The 15331-nt window shown below is 43.3% G+C and overlaps 1 protein-coding gene across 1 annotated transcript in view; it reads right to left on the bottom strand.

The window, feature by feature from the left end:
* Positions 1-1141: 1141 nt before the first annotated feature.
* LOC111650493 (APOBEC1 complementation factor) overlaps positions 1142-15331 on the bottom strand; it is a 16068-nt gene continuing 1878 nt past the window's right edge. Inside the window, 12 exon segments of the mRNA XM_087172359.1 lie at positions 1142-3592; positions 5117-5271; positions 5450-5582; positions 5584-5628; positions 6995-7139; positions 8678-8815; positions 9785-9882; positions 10090-10254; positions 11707-11945; positions 12422-12552; positions 12647-12781; positions 12884-13034. Of these exon segments, the coding sequence (XP_087028485.1) occupies positions 3438-3592; positions 5117-5271; positions 5450-5582; positions 5584-5628; positions 6995-7139; positions 8678-8815; positions 9785-9882; positions 10090-10254; positions 11707-11945; positions 12422-12552; positions 12647-12781; positions 12884-12985 (1641 nt within the window). The 5' untranslated portion in view covers positions 12986-13034 and the 3' untranslated portion in view covers positions 1142-3437.

The following is a 15331-nucleotide window of genomic DNA, read 5'->3' as shown; positions in this document are numbered from 1 at the left end:
GTATCGATCCGGCACCTTAACGGTTCTCTTATCTGTACCTTTTGGCATTTTGTAAGAGGATTAAGGAAAAGTCAGATCTTTTTTCTGCATTTAATGAAACAAAAACTACTAAAATAATAAAGCTTAGCTTTGTGTTTCTCACCCTGCTGTAGCTGCCTGCCTGTTACTACAACACCTGCTGCTACAACTAGTACCAGGGGTGGATTTAGTGGTTTGGGAGCCAGAGACAAACCCTGCTTTAATTTCACCCTTTCTCTGACTGGGAATATCTCTAAACTTTTGGCTTTAGTAAAACTATTAGGCAGTTAAAATACTGTCCGTACAGACACTAGGCTTGTTTGTTGAATGTACTAGGGATCAAGCAGTAAAGTTTTTCCAGGGCAGATACCGATTATTAGTAATCAAGGGGACCAATAACCGATATTTGGAACCGATGTGACAACACAAAACTACTGCTACATAACACATATAACACTCACCGTGGCGTCCAGGTCTCTCTACTATTATGTCCACCCCAATGATATCACTGAAGGTAGGTAAATTACAGAAACACCTGTATAATGTATGACAGCTCCACACACACATCCTTCACAATGATCATCAACATCTGTCTGAAACTATTTTAATACAAACTGAAAATTAAAACCTTCATGAGGGAGGATTTACTGCAGGACTGTTGTATTAGACCACATCGTTTTAACTACATGTTCCTAATAAACTGATCACTGAGTGTATATTAGTAATTATCAGTTGTATGAACAGACTGCAAAGAGCCTGACTGGATTGTTCTCACATGGGAACTGATTCACCTGGTGACCTAATAATCAGCCAGACCGATAATTGGTCGATCCCTAATATGTACAGTATAATTTATTTGTTGTAATCAAGGGTTCAGGTGAGGTGATAACTTTACTTAACTTTACTTTTTCAGCCATTAAAATACTTATGCAGGAATTAAAAAAGAAGGTCCAAAGACCCAGACGCCCCGACCGAAGCTTTGTCCAAACAGTGGGCTGACCGGAGACAAATTCCAAGGCCATAATTTTGCCCCTGTGGGCAAAAGCAAAGACGCAAAAACAGCAGCCGTGAGAATCTGTACATGTGTGAAACACAGTCACTAAAAAATCAGCAACAGTAGAAGTTTCTTCAGATTCTTGTCAGTTCCTTTATTTCAGGAAGATTATCGATCATGAAACATCACAGTTTATCAAAGCAGTTTCCTTTTATGAAACGAAAACCCTCCTAAATACCCACAATTCTCAGTCCTCATCACAGATTAGTCAATTATGGAGGCAAACAGAATTCAGAATAACTCTATACAAGCAGTGTCTGGATATTTCTTCTTCTTCCTGGTATAAAAATAAGTTCTAAGTGCTTCACACACTTTAATACTGTCTCTGCTTTGGCACGTTCACAGCTCAGCTGTCAGCTCATGTCGTCACGAGGAGCCGGCAGCTGCTGCTTTTAACGCTGAGCTCATGGTTTTCAGGAAAGGAGCAGGTCACAGGAGCTGCACTTTGTCTCAGGATCAGTTCTAATGTTGTCGTTTTCAGTTTCACTCCTACTTTCAGATCAAAGATTAACGAACTACAGATTTGTTCTTGTAGTCTGTGAACAGAGGATGGTTACACTGAGGAAATTTAATTTTATCTTTTATTGGCTCAGATTTTTCTTCCAAATCTTATTTTTAAGCACCATTAACAGGCACAGACGTAAAACCTTTAGTGTAGTGCCTTTAACCAGGTGTTATCCATCATTTATCAGCCATAATTACCATCTTTACCTCAGCTCAACCACCGTAGCTGACGTTGGCAGTGGACGTAAAAACACAACACAAATATAATCTGGGCTTTTGCTGAACACTCTATTATATTGGTTAACGTACTCGTCAGGTGATTGGTTTGAAACATCTGGAGACGAGGTTAGTTTGAGGACTGCGGGGTCGTTTAGTCTTCTGGTTTCATGAACCAAAGGCGTGAAAGTCAAACAAACAACAAACAATGTGAGGATGAAAACACTGAAACATTTTTACTGGGCAACTCCCACCACGATGTCAGCTGTGTTTCCATATACCTGTTTTTAGATGCACAAAAAGCAAAAGTCGCAACAAAAGTTGGTTTATCAATAAAGACTAAATGTGACGAAGTGTAATGGAAACAGCCTGAGTGAATAAACATGGAGCACGAAGATGAGCAGGCGGGAACATTCCTCCCCTCTCCATGTGGTTTCATCATCTGAGCTTTGACTGGATCTTTTAATGACCTCATCCTCTTCTGTGGTGGTTTAATGGCAGCAACTGGAAAATCAGCTCCACCTGCTGTTTGTCGCCACACAGCAGCAGTGGAGGGAAACAAGACTTAATTTGTATCAGCTGTAATGAAAGATGTGCGATGTTTGGATTGACACCTGGCGGCTGATGATCTGATGTTTCTGTTGCCGTGCTACTCGCTGCTACATACATACAGATAGTCCACATAAAGCTTTTCAGAAAGTCCTTGTGTTGACATAAAGAAAGTCAGATATAAAGCCAGAAAGAGCAAAGTGAAAAACACAGAAAATGAACATTGGTCTCATGTTTTAGGGACGAGGGACAAAGGTTTATGACACAATGTTCATTTGGACTACAAAGAACTACAAAGTCCAAAAAGCCTCAGTGACCACAACAGGGTTTCCATTTGATCCCAGACCATCCAAATATCAGGGTTTCTTCTCTTGGATTAAGACATGAAACAACTGATTGACAAATATTTTTCCTTCTTTGGAGACGGTCAGGAAAACCACTGAGATGGTCTGAAATACACAACAGTGCAAAAGACCACGACGTTCAAAAGAACTACAAAGTCCAGATATCTTCAAGACAATAAGGCAAGGTTACGAAACATGGACAAAAAAATAAAAGCAATTTAGCCAATTCGGTTTTTGAATATTGTAAACATACTACTTCTAAAAAAGAAAAGTGATCAAGACATTAATTCAAACCTACAGCCAATCTACTAGCTGCTTAATCAATTACACAATAATGGCAGGTGAAGAATGATGTGAAGAAACAGGTGGGGAATTAGTTTCAGGGCCACAGACGAGTCCAAAACGTTTTCAAACGACAAGACGAAGCCCAGAGTTCTGGACACGGTTCTAATTAGTGGTTCCGTCTCCTGGTTCAAACCAAGGCAGTCGGTTGGATCGTTCACCATGAAGCAGCAGCAAAAAGGAACATTCACACTATTCTGCTGTCTCCTTGGTGTCCTGAGGAAACTGAGTTCATGCTGAAATAATCAACCAGCCAATAAGATTTCACTCTGTACCTGCACTGGTGTGGTCTAGCAAAAGTGTTGGAGAAACTTTTTTGAGGAACTGAACTGATTTAAAAAAAAAAAAAAACAGTGTAGTGTGAATGTGGCCTGAGCTACGGTGTTTTTTCCTCTTTGGAAACCGCTGCTCTAGAAAACGCCGTACCCGTCGGTGTGGCGCGTCGCCACGGCGAAGGCAGGGTAGCCCTCATAGGTGGTGTAGGCGGTCAGGTCCTGACCCAGAGATACTGCCTGCTTCAGCTGGGAGGCGACTGCTGATGATGCCGGGCTCGCCAGAGTGTAACCTGGAGAGAGGTGAAACAAAAACTCTTCACCTTTTATCAGTGAGGCTTTTACTTTGAAATAATCTGTAGTTATATATGTTAAATAGTTAGTGGGTAATTATACATTGTTGTCATATTTGACACTGTTGTTTTGTTTATATTCAAGTATACCGTCAGTAGTTTTATCGATTTAATCTGTATTTTCTGCCTGTGGAAGGAGGCGGCGGCCTGATTTGAGTGCAGACATCATTAGTTCTTCTAACATGGGAAAAAAAAGTGAATTCATGTTACTGACGAGATACGATTAATTTGTCAGGACTGAAAGTAGGCCTAGTTCTCAGCCATAAGTGGAAGGTGACACCCCCGACACCCCACGTCTTACGGCTTAGTACCACCCCCGCCTAATTTGCGCCCAGGAAAAACCCTGGAAACGCTGTAGGAACGCTCAGAGCGACCTCAGCTTCCTGAGGAAGTGATGTAGCCGTTGTTAGAGTTGAATGTTGCTTGATTTCTCTCATTCTGGGCGCCGTAGCCCTCAGTTAAAAGTCCCTATTGATCCTCCACAGCTGAAGCTCAGTGTCTGATAGAAGAGTTTTCAAATTGTGTTTTAGTTGATCTTGGCAGGAAGGGGAGGGTGTAGTTTATTAAGGTGTGGTCGTTCGTAGATCGAAGGCGTCCCCAGCTGTTCCCGCCCTCACTGTCGCAAAGCACTGCTCCTACTGTCTAGCAACCTTGACAACGATGTGATTTTTTCAGAAGAACTTGAGGTTTTAAAGCCCTTGGGTTTAACAGTTGTTCCGTCAGCTGTTGAACTGTTTCTCTTGTTTGCTTTCATTACTGGTGCGCAATGAATCTTGGGATAGGTTGGGTCATGCAACGGGTGGATCCTTCACGACCCAGGAAAAGAACGTATTTGAAGGAACCTTTGAAACTGTGACACAATCCGTCTTCAAATGCAGCCTCTGAAGGATGTCGTTAATGTGGAGCGGTTTCCAGGAAAACATGGCCGACTGCTCACCTCTCAAAGAAGGTGTGTTATTGTGGTGGGGGGAGTATCTGGTCAGGTACAGGCTTTCAGGATCTCAGTCATCCTTCTCAGAGGATTAACAAACAAGACAAACTGGGCTTACACAGCTTCCAAACAGACCTGAGAACAGGTATGTGCTCAGTTTCCCTGTGAGCGAGAGACAAAGAGGAGTGACCAAAAAAGCGTATTGCTCTTCTCTCTCTCTCGCTCTTTCAAAGGTAACCTGAGTGATGCCAGGAAGACGACAAATACGTTTCATGGCGTTGTTAAAACAAAATTGTCATCACAAACTGACTGAGAAACCGAACTAAATGATGTGGTCTGTCCGTCGTTGCTCTTAAATCACAGCAGCTCCTAAGAACAACAAGCAGCTTCATTACAATCAGCTGGTTATATACGTGAAACTGTGACCATCCATCGGCACGACCTTAGTCTGCATGCAGACCGAGCGCCTGTTGGTCATTGGTGCTTTGTTGAGTGAAGAGTTAGTCTAGCTTTGGGTACGGACCTTCACATACCTGGGAAGGCTACTGAGGCCACAGCGGCGGCAGTAGCACAGCTGGCATCTGCGGCGCCCTCTGTCTGAAGGCCAAGCGTCTGCAGAGTGTGTTCAGCCGCGTGGATCTTAGCTTCTTCTACAGCCGTACACAGCTTAGCAGGGGTGAAGGGGTGGCTGCAGGACACAGACCAGCCACAGTGAATCTAATGCAGCTGCAGACGGTACAACAGTTCTGATACAGGAGACTAATACAACGGGTCAGATACTTTAAACAGCAGTTTGACTGGTTCATGAGCAGCAGGGGTAGCAGTAGTATTAGTAGTAGTAACAGTAGTATCAGTAGTACTCGTACACATTGGGGTACTGTGTGGCCAGAGCTGGGACTGTGATCTTATACAGGAAGAGTTGTCTCTGGTCTGGACCAATGGCAGAGTGGAGCTGATAGACAGGCTGTCCCCAGTTATTCTTCTGACACAAGATGTGTATAAGAGACAGCCCCCGCAGCCCCTACAGGTACAGTCATGTAAATTTCTACAGGAGACCGAAAAGGCAGTGAAATCAATCAAATCACCGGAAATCAGCCGGGAAGAAGAATCACACATTCAGACAATTATTCAATCAGTGAACAGGTACAGTGGTAGCCATGGTAACGGTAAACCACCTTACATCTACCTAGTGTTCACACTACAGCGGTGGTCATGGTAACTGTACAGATTATTTCTCTGAATTATTCATTTTCAAGTTTTTATTTTTATTCAGAGTGAAGTGGGAGCTGCTGCTTCCTGTGACAGAGTGAGGTGCACCCGAGGCTCATGGGTAATGTAGTACTTAGACCCGTCTGCCCAAATGACAGGCAAAAGGTGAAATAACTCAAACTGGTGGCCAAGGCACAAAGCTACAGGGCTGAGACATCATCAGAGGAGAAGAGGCCCCACCCACTTCACACCTGTATAATGTTTCACTTCTGATTAACTGGATCATATTTGATTCCTGGTGAACAGTCAGACATACAGATAATTTGAAAACAGCATTCTTTATATTTGGGTGATGGTGATTGGACGCCGGTCAGCTGGGCTTTTAAAGCTGTAAGAAGCAGATCGTGAAAATCATCATACCGGTGAACTGACCGTTCCCAAAGCCCCGCCTCTGTTACTTCTGCTCCGCCCACCAGTCTCTCTGGTCCAACCACATGTGCCATTTAAAAAGATGACGGTGGAGCCATTCTAAAAATAATGGCTTCTTCCGCTACATCCACACTTCTACGTTTTCATCAAAAACTACATCACATGACCAATCACGTACACGGAGCATGTGCGAGCCGGTGTAAACAGGAAGTGGATTGTCTCCTCTGCAGCTGTAGCATTAAAACAGAGAATGTAAGTGAACAACAGCTGCTAGCAAAGACAACAAGGTCAGTAACACTGTAGTCCAGGCTGATGAGAGCCAATCAGGAGAGACCATGGGTGTGACCTCATCGTTTACAAAGGTCTCAGTTTGTGTCCCAGATACAACACGTGAGTTTTCACAATAAAACAACTCCAGCAGAGTTTCCAAATCGCTCTGTTTTCAGTTTTGAAAACTCCGGAGTCGTGTGGACAGGAGGCGAAAATTTAGGGAAAAAGATGAGTTTTAAAAAGAAAACGTAGAAGTGTCGACCTAGGCTTATTTTCAGACAGGAGTCTCATCTCGAACGGTCAGTTCACCAACAGAAATACATCTGATCCTGAGGAAACTGCTGTTCTGTGAAAACCCAACATTTGTTTTTATTAACACAGTGTTTCTGAGGTTTGGAGGTTTGCATTGAGCTTTGCATCTTTATTTTCAACCCGTGGAGAAATTTCACAATCAGATTCTTCTATTTAAGATAGTGATTTAAGCAAAGAGAGTCCGCCCTCACCTCTGACAGACGGCGTCCTAATCAGACCTCGACCTCCAACGTGAGTTTTGGCCGCTGGGAAACGAAACTGACCTGGTATGGCAGCGTAGGCCTGGGGGGCGTAAAACACAGGTGCGCCGAGATACGCAGCGGAGGGGTCGTACACCTGGAGGAGGAGAAAAGTGTCAATGATACAATGTCTTTTTTATTATAGGAATCTGCAAATTTACTAAATTAATTCATAAAATTAACAGTTTGAAACCGAAGAATATTCAGTTTGCATTAAATGAAACAGAAAATCACCAAGTGGTCACTGTGGAGAAGCTGCCACCGGAGAAACTTTGGCAGTTTTTGCTTAAAAACCTCAAACTGCAAACAGGAATAATGAATAAACAATAAATCTTGAGAAAGATGGGTGAGGTTTGATGAGAAATGCGCAGGAACTTTGTGTACATGGATTTATTTCATGTGCTGACATTGAATATCCAGAGAGGTGGTTCATTCTCCCATAATGACACCATTCATGTCTATATGGCAGTTAGGATCTTCCTCTATCTGCTGATGCTGTTGATGCCTCTTTGTCATGTAGTGATTCAAACTGCCCACTAGATGGAGCTAGTTGTTCATACCTGAACATGCAGACATCATCTCAACAGGATGTAACATTTACCTCCACTGTGTCTGTGTGGAGGTTCAGGCTGCAGCTGTTCAGTTGATGGTGCAATAATGTCACAAAAAATGTGTGATTGGTTCTTCACAGTACACAGACTCCATCTTTAAACCACAACGTGCCGGCTCATATAAACAGGTGAGTTATATAAACAGGTGTCTGACTCTAGTGGTCATTAGAGGAACTGCAGCTTTTGGTTCTTCAGTGCTGATGCTTCTGTTTTCAGGCTCGGAGGTTGATGCTTGATAAATACAGACGTTCAGTCAGTTTCACGTCAGGGGTTGAGTTGAAACTGACAAAGTCGACGTCAGGAGCCAAAAACCACATGGACTGACGGCACCATAATATTACACAAATATGACTCTGCATAGTTTATTTATTGACACTGGAGATGAACACTAACAAAACAAAAAGAATGAAAGAATGTAGCTTTTTCTGAAATACTGTCAACGTTTGATGTTGTGTATGTGTGTAATCATGTTGTTGGTGACCTGATATCTGCCATGATGTCTGTACCGAGGATACCAAGCTAATTTTGCCACTGGTCGATTTGCATTGTTTGTCAAAGATGGCAGACCCATTTGCACACGTGTTACGCCAACTAGCTGAATGTCAAAAGTCAGAAATTACAAGCTCCAACTTAATTATTTGAACGCACGAACAGGTCGGAAAATTCAGGTCTCCGACTCGGCAGTGATATTGAATTACTTTACTATTGTATGAGATATATTTACATTCTTAATATAATCACAAGTACATTCACCTTAGACATTTTCCGTCTTGCTTGGCCACAGTAAACAGCTGCAGTAACTTGTTTGTGTTTTCCTTGTAAAGACAACAAGAGATTGTTACTGCAGGTATCCATATTGTTTTCTGAGCTGATCATTTGACGGCACGTTTTTCGGAACAATGACGTCCCCACGTTTCCGAGTTTATCGTCGTCTTTAACACAGCATGCGGCTGTGTGACGTAGGGCCGTAAAGCGTTGAACCCGAGTTACAGAGAGAGTTTGTGGTGTGTTGGGTCTGTGGTACCTGTCCCAGAGTGTAGGCCGTGTAGTCTGTCTGCAGCAGAGATCCTCCTCGCCCTCCAGTCCCTCTGGTGTAACGGACGTAACTGTCTTTGTCCACCGGCTTGGCCAGAGTCACCTCGATAGGAGACCCATCCACCAACTGAAGGAAGGAGGACAGCAACACAATTTACCCCCTGACCATTCTCCACCTGTGTGCGTGAATCCAGGACAGCCTATACAAAAGGCTAATTGACGTTATCGTTGATGATGCAACAGACAAAGTGATGCACAAACTTTAAGAGTTGTTATTTTCCTTGGCTTTAAGTGAAAGGGATGAAACGTGGCTATTGTAAATTCTGCTGTTGGATGTGTTTCATGCTGTTTAAAGGTACCTTATAGTATAAAGGTAGAACTCCATGTCTCTTTTGATTATAAAGCAGTCTGTCAATTGTTTGGCATTTTTTAATGAAAATGGATTTAAAGGATCAAACCAATGTGACGATGTTAACCTGAACATTTGAGGGTTTAGCAAGACGACATTTAAAGACATTACATTGGGCTGCTGGGATATATGACATTCTCTGACAAAACAACTCACTGATTAATAGAAAAAATAATCTTCAGATTAATCCATAATGAAAATAATCAGCCTGAGTGGAAACCCTGTGAACAAGGAGTGTCTCCTGAAATAGTGCCCCTACGGACCAGACCTTTGTCGCTATGGTTACTATAATAACGGTCATAGCTTGGTTAGGTTTAGGAAAAGATCGTGATTTGGGTTAAAGTAAGTACTTCCTCAACATTAGACGGTCTTTGTTGGCATGGTTACAATAAAAACAACAACATGGATAATAGAAGCAACAATGGAATAGAACACCGCTTTCCTGTGTCACATTCATCCACCACCACCTCCTCCTGACTTGGACTCTGTCTCTCTTTATACTACGTCACCGACACTCTTCCCTTTGCTCCTGTCATCATCACTACGACCACTAGATGTCACCTGGCAACAAAATCCTCTTTTTTCACAGGAGGACAGTCTCGTTAGTGATCAGGGACCCTGATCAAGAAGAGAATAAAAGTCCTGTCACTCAAATATGAGGCTGAAAAAACATGTGGAGCTGCTGACCTTTCCGTTGAGAGCATTCATGGCATTGATGGCGTCTTCTCTCTGAGTGAAATGGACGAAGGCGTAGTCTCTGATCTTCTTCACTCGCTCCACTGCACCTGCAACACAAAAACCTCTTTCGTAAATTTCTGATTTCTGAAATTAACCCTCACTTTTCATCCATCAGTTCTGTTTTTACAAAAGCAGCTTGCACAGACCTGAAACTTGTGTCAGTTCTCTGATCACCTGGCGGTGCATTTGACGGCAATCTGACACCTGAGCTTTGGGAGTTGACCACTTTATTGTGTTGTGCAGTGCTACAGTACCTGGTTTGAGGCTGTTGAACTCTTTCTCAATGGTCTCCTCTGTGGTCTGCAGCATCAGGTTCCTGACGTACAGTATCTTGACTGTTGCCATGGTGTCCTCGTCAACCTCCACCTCTGGCTCCGCCCAGTCCACAGCGATGGCATGACCCCACAGCTGAATACGACCTGAGACAGAGAGGACAGGTAGGTATGGTCATTTTGTTGTTGTTTTGCAGAGATGTAACTTCACACAGAGGGTCTGGTCCAGGGGCCTTAGGTCTGGAGTTGGTGGGCCCCATCAGTAATCCATCCAGGATACTAACAAGCCAATCACAGATCACCTTCCGACTCTGGTGGGTGGAGCACCAGGGTTGGCCAACCAGATTTCGGATGGGGCAGTCAGTACTACTTCTGGCACGTGTCCCAATTGTTGGGCTGCATGGTTTGTTAGACGTGGTTTACGAAGTTGTGGCCCTCTGTGTCACAAACTATGGATCCTGTTGCATAGCAACCTTGACCACACGTTACTTTTATTCACTAAAACTTTTTGTTTTAAGGCCCTTGGTTTTAACAGTTGTACCACTAGCTGTTGAACTGAGCTGAAACACAATGAAAGTGTTTGCTTTAATTACCGGCACACAATGAATCTTAGGATATGTCGGGTGACAAAGGATCCACCTGTTGGCGCTTTCGTTGTCCAGGAAAAGGACACATTTGAAGGAACCTTTGAAATGGGACAGTCTAGTTGCGCCGCTATGATGGGGTTGGTGTTCAGATGTAACCTCTGAAGGATGCGACCCCTGGATTGGGACACAGCTAATGTTACGCAAATGATCTTCCCCGTGTAGAAGCAATAAAATAGTTCCTCTATCTTATCACTGAGGCTTTGGGCTTCAGCAGCTCTTCATTATCAGACTGTTACAGAGGTGTTTTCTAAAACACACATTCAAACGTGTGCAAAGCGCCTCAGGTGACAAACAGACTGAAACCACCAGAAGTTTGAATGTCTTTATGGTCATTTCCAATATCTGATCACATCACTCCGTCATGTAGTGTTTTTCTTATCATCACCCTCTGGAGCTCTTCTTCTATTGGACACTGATCCAGTGACACAGGCTGTGATTAGCTGCTGATAACATAGTCGAAAGGAGACTTTGACTTTTTTTATTATGTTGTATTTAATTTTATGAGGAGTTTGGCTCCTTACTGGGTAATATTGGTACTTTGGCTGCTCTGAATAACTTGTTAGCAAAACCAGCTGCATGTGTTCATCATGTCCCAGAACAACGCCAAGCCATCACTTTACGTTTTTCTTCTGAGAATCAACTTTCAGAGACTTGAAAATCACTGAAGATCAGCATTTTATCACAGTCAGTATTTACTCAATGGTATTTTTTAGCGAAAGTGATTCAGAGAGAGCAAGTTGAGGACACACTGGTTCAACAACTTACTGATATTCGAGATTTGATTTTCAGTAGACGAGTTGCCAAGACATCAGATTGTCCTCGAACACACCAGCAGGGGGATTTTACCAAATAGTTCATAATAGTTAATAATAGTTCATCTTGTCTGCATTATTACGCAACAATAACTTCACAGAAAATGAAACAGATTGAATATTCAGGCTTGGACGTCTACCTGGCAGCAGTTTGCGGCGGGCCATGGCAGCTGCTCGGTGGCTCTCGTACTCGACGAAAGCGAAGCCTCGGTTCTTGGATTTGTCAGCAGCGCTGGGGTACACGATGACATCTACAACCCCTTCAGTGACCTTCCTCATCTCAGACAGGATCTCTTCATGCTTTTTGGTTTTAGGAATCCCTCCCACAAACAGACGACAGTTGTCTACGCTGGCACAAACGCCAAGGAGGCGGCCATTCCTGCGGTGATGAGAAAACGTGAATGTTTCGGATAAATGTGGAACTTTTCAGATTGTTGAGGAGTTTGAAAACTTAGCCATAGTTTAAAATATTAATGCAAATAAAGATAAAACTAGAATCACCGCCTCATGGTTGTATCCCTCGTCCACTCAGACTAGTTTCAGGTTACATCCCTGTTTATCCAGTCATATAAAATATGAACTGTTTGTGTGAAATTTTGTCATAATTTCTGTCATGAGAAATTGCTAAAAAGTGGTTCATGGGGTCACCATGACCTTTGACATTTGACCTTTGACCACCAAAATCTAATCATTTTGTTTTTGAGTCCCAGTGAATGTTTGTGCCAATTTTAAAGAAGTTGTATCAAGGTGTTACTGAGATATTGTGTCCACAAGAATGGCACAGATGTATGGACAACCTGAAAACAAAATGGCTGTCGCTCTGACTGGAGGAATAAAAAACAACCAAACCCTGACCTGATCTCATAGTTGTTAAGCTGCTTCATGGCTGCCCTGGCCTCCTGTTTGGTGCTGAAGGTGACGAAGGCGTAACCTCTGTTGTTCCCATTAAAGTCCATCATCATCCTCACCTCGTAGATCTTACCAAACTGGGGAACAAATGGTGAGAGCAGCCTGTGAGCGTTGTAGTAACAACCATGGTGGATCGCTCAGGATCCCTAACGTTGACCCTCTGTCTCTCACCTTCTCACACAGTGGAACCAGTTCGTCTTCAAACAGATCTCTCGGTAGTTTCCCCACAAAGATCTCGCTGCCTCTCTCTGGTGGCGGGCCGTCCCAGCTGGGTGGAGGGCCGCCGTACCGCCGCTGGCCGTTCTCCTGAAGCGAAACCAGGAAAAGTGAAATAAAAAACACATTCAGCGACAATGATTATCACATGTATGAGAGTTTGTTCAGCTGGACTCGGAGGCAACTTCCTACCTGCCGCAGTTGGTATCCAGTGCGTTGCGTGAGCACCCGGAGTGCCGCCTCCTTCTGCGTCCCCGTCACTCCGTCCCCGCCTGCTTTCTGATTGGATTCCATTGGGTGTGATTGACAGTGAAATGTAAATCAGGGAAATTAGGGGTGCTCACTAGAAAACGAGAAAACAACAACATACGTGTTATTTTTGTTTTTGGTTCCTGCAAAGCTCTAAATCCTCCGTCTGTCCTCACTGAGACTGTGTGTCCTCACTGAGACTATATGTCCACACTGAGACTATATGTCCTCACTGAGACTGTGTGTCCTCACTGAGACTGTGTCCTCACTGAGACTATATGTCCTCACTGAGACTATATGTCCACACTGAGACTATATGTCCACACTGAGACTATATGTCCTCACTGAGACTGTGTGTCCTCACTGAGACTGTGTCCTCACTGAGACTGTGTGTCCTCACTGAGACTATATGTCCTCACTGAGACTGTGTCCTCACTGAGACTGTGTCCTCACTGAGACTGTGTCCTCACTGAGACTATATGTCCTCACTGAGACTGTGTGTCCTCACTGAGACTGTGTCCTCACTGAGACTGTGTGTCCTCACTGAGACTATATGTCCTCACTGAGACTGTGTTCTCACTGAGACTGTGTCCTCACTGAGACTGTGTCCTCACTGAGACTATATGTCCTCACTGAGACTGTGTCCTCACTGAGACTGTGTCCTCACTGAGACTGTGTGTCCTCACAGACCTGGACCCTGCTGATCCTGTTTTCCTGCTCTCAACAACAGATACGAGTCGTGTTTTGAAGTTAGCAGCAGGAAGGTCAAGGTCTGTCCTCTAATCATTGACAGAGACTCTGGACAAGCTTCAGCCTGATTGTCCGTCTCTCTGTCTGACTGAGTGAAACAGGGTATTATTGGAGCTCTGGGATGAATTTATTGAGCAAATACACATTTTTGTAGGTGTGCTGGACCGTTATTTAAATCTAGCTTGAACCTTAAAGCGACAGTAAACTCAACATGACGGAGTGTTACTCTCTGGGTCTCTTCAACGTCTCCGTCACAGTTTTCAGTTCAGTCTTATAGAACTGAGCATTAATAATGTAGTTTGGTCCATGTTACTGTTACAGGTGTTGACATGATTTAAATGGAGTCTGGACGGTGTCAGGAATTAATTATTTCAGCTTTGTCCAAACTAATCAGTAATTAGCGTTCTTGAATGAATACATGTCCAACCTGAACACTGTGACACATCTGACTCTGAGCCTCATGTTCCTTCATCAACACACACACACACACACACACACACACACACACACACACACACACACTGCACACAGAAGCTAGTGTCACTGTGCAGGTCAGGAAAATGTTTATGTGTTGCTTAGCAACAGTGCAGTACCAGTCCAGTTGAGGAACTATTTGTGTTGACGTAGCCAAATAAATGATAAAATACAGAAACAAATCATAATCTGTTGTTGCTTATTTAACTAATATAGCACTCGTAGAAGTGTTGTGTAATATAAACTATACTGAGGTGGTGATGTTGAACCTGCGGCATCGTACCTACGATCGAGTCAGAGACGAGAAACATCACGACCTCTTGTGTCATATTGCTTAAACACTTAAAGTAAAAACGTGCAGATATTGTCACACTGACAGAAGGAGAAAGAGCCTGTTTGTGTGTGTGATTGTCAGAACAACACACACACTTATAAACAAACACACAGCTAAGTGGCTACTTAAAGCTAACCCTTTGAACCTTAAAGAACGGCTGATGTAATCAGTTTAATGCTAAACAGGCTGCTGCTGCATCCATTAGCATGGTGACTTACACACACACACACACACACACACACACACACACACACACTTTCTGTTTAATTTCAAAGAGAAACTCAGAGAAAATGAGCTCTTCACATCAGAGAAGGAGAAAGAGACGACGAACAGGAGACAGAGAGAAAACTGAGAGAAGGAGAGAGACAGGTCGAAGGTCATGAGTGATGATGATGATAACAGCTAGAAACACACCATCTCTTTGCTCACTACACACAGCAGAACGACTTGTAAGATCTTATTTTATTTCATTTTTTTTGCCTTTTCTTCCTTTTCTGCGATTCCTCTGGAAATGTGTTCAAAGCCACGAACTTTATTTAAACTTTCAGTGGAGGACTAAAAGTGTTTAAAGAAACCAAACCTGCCGAAGTGTGTGAACTGAAGCAGCAGATGTAGGATATCTCCATCAGATGCATATAAAAACATGGAAGTGCTACTAACACTTTGATAAGTTAATAAAAATCTTTATTCTGAATCAAAAGGTTTGAATTAATTTTTGAAGGTGAGAGTCTGTCAGTGGAAAAAACAGGCAGCTGTTCAAAAACCTGCTGCTGAATCCACCAATCAATACTGCTGACAGAGTGGCGTCTCATACACACACACACACACACACA

The sequence above is a fragment of the Seriola lalandi genome, unplaced genomic scaffold, assembly GCF_002814215.2.
Source record: "Seriola lalandi dorsalis isolate HSWRI2012SDOR001 ecotype SW California unplaced genomic scaffold, Sedor1 jcf7180002052279, whole genome shotgun sequence".
Lineage (NCBI taxonomy): Eukaryota > Metazoa > Chordata > Actinopteri > Carangiformes > Carangidae > Seriola > Seriola lalandi.
This window is presented reverse-complemented; position numbering and strand designations above follow the sequence as displayed.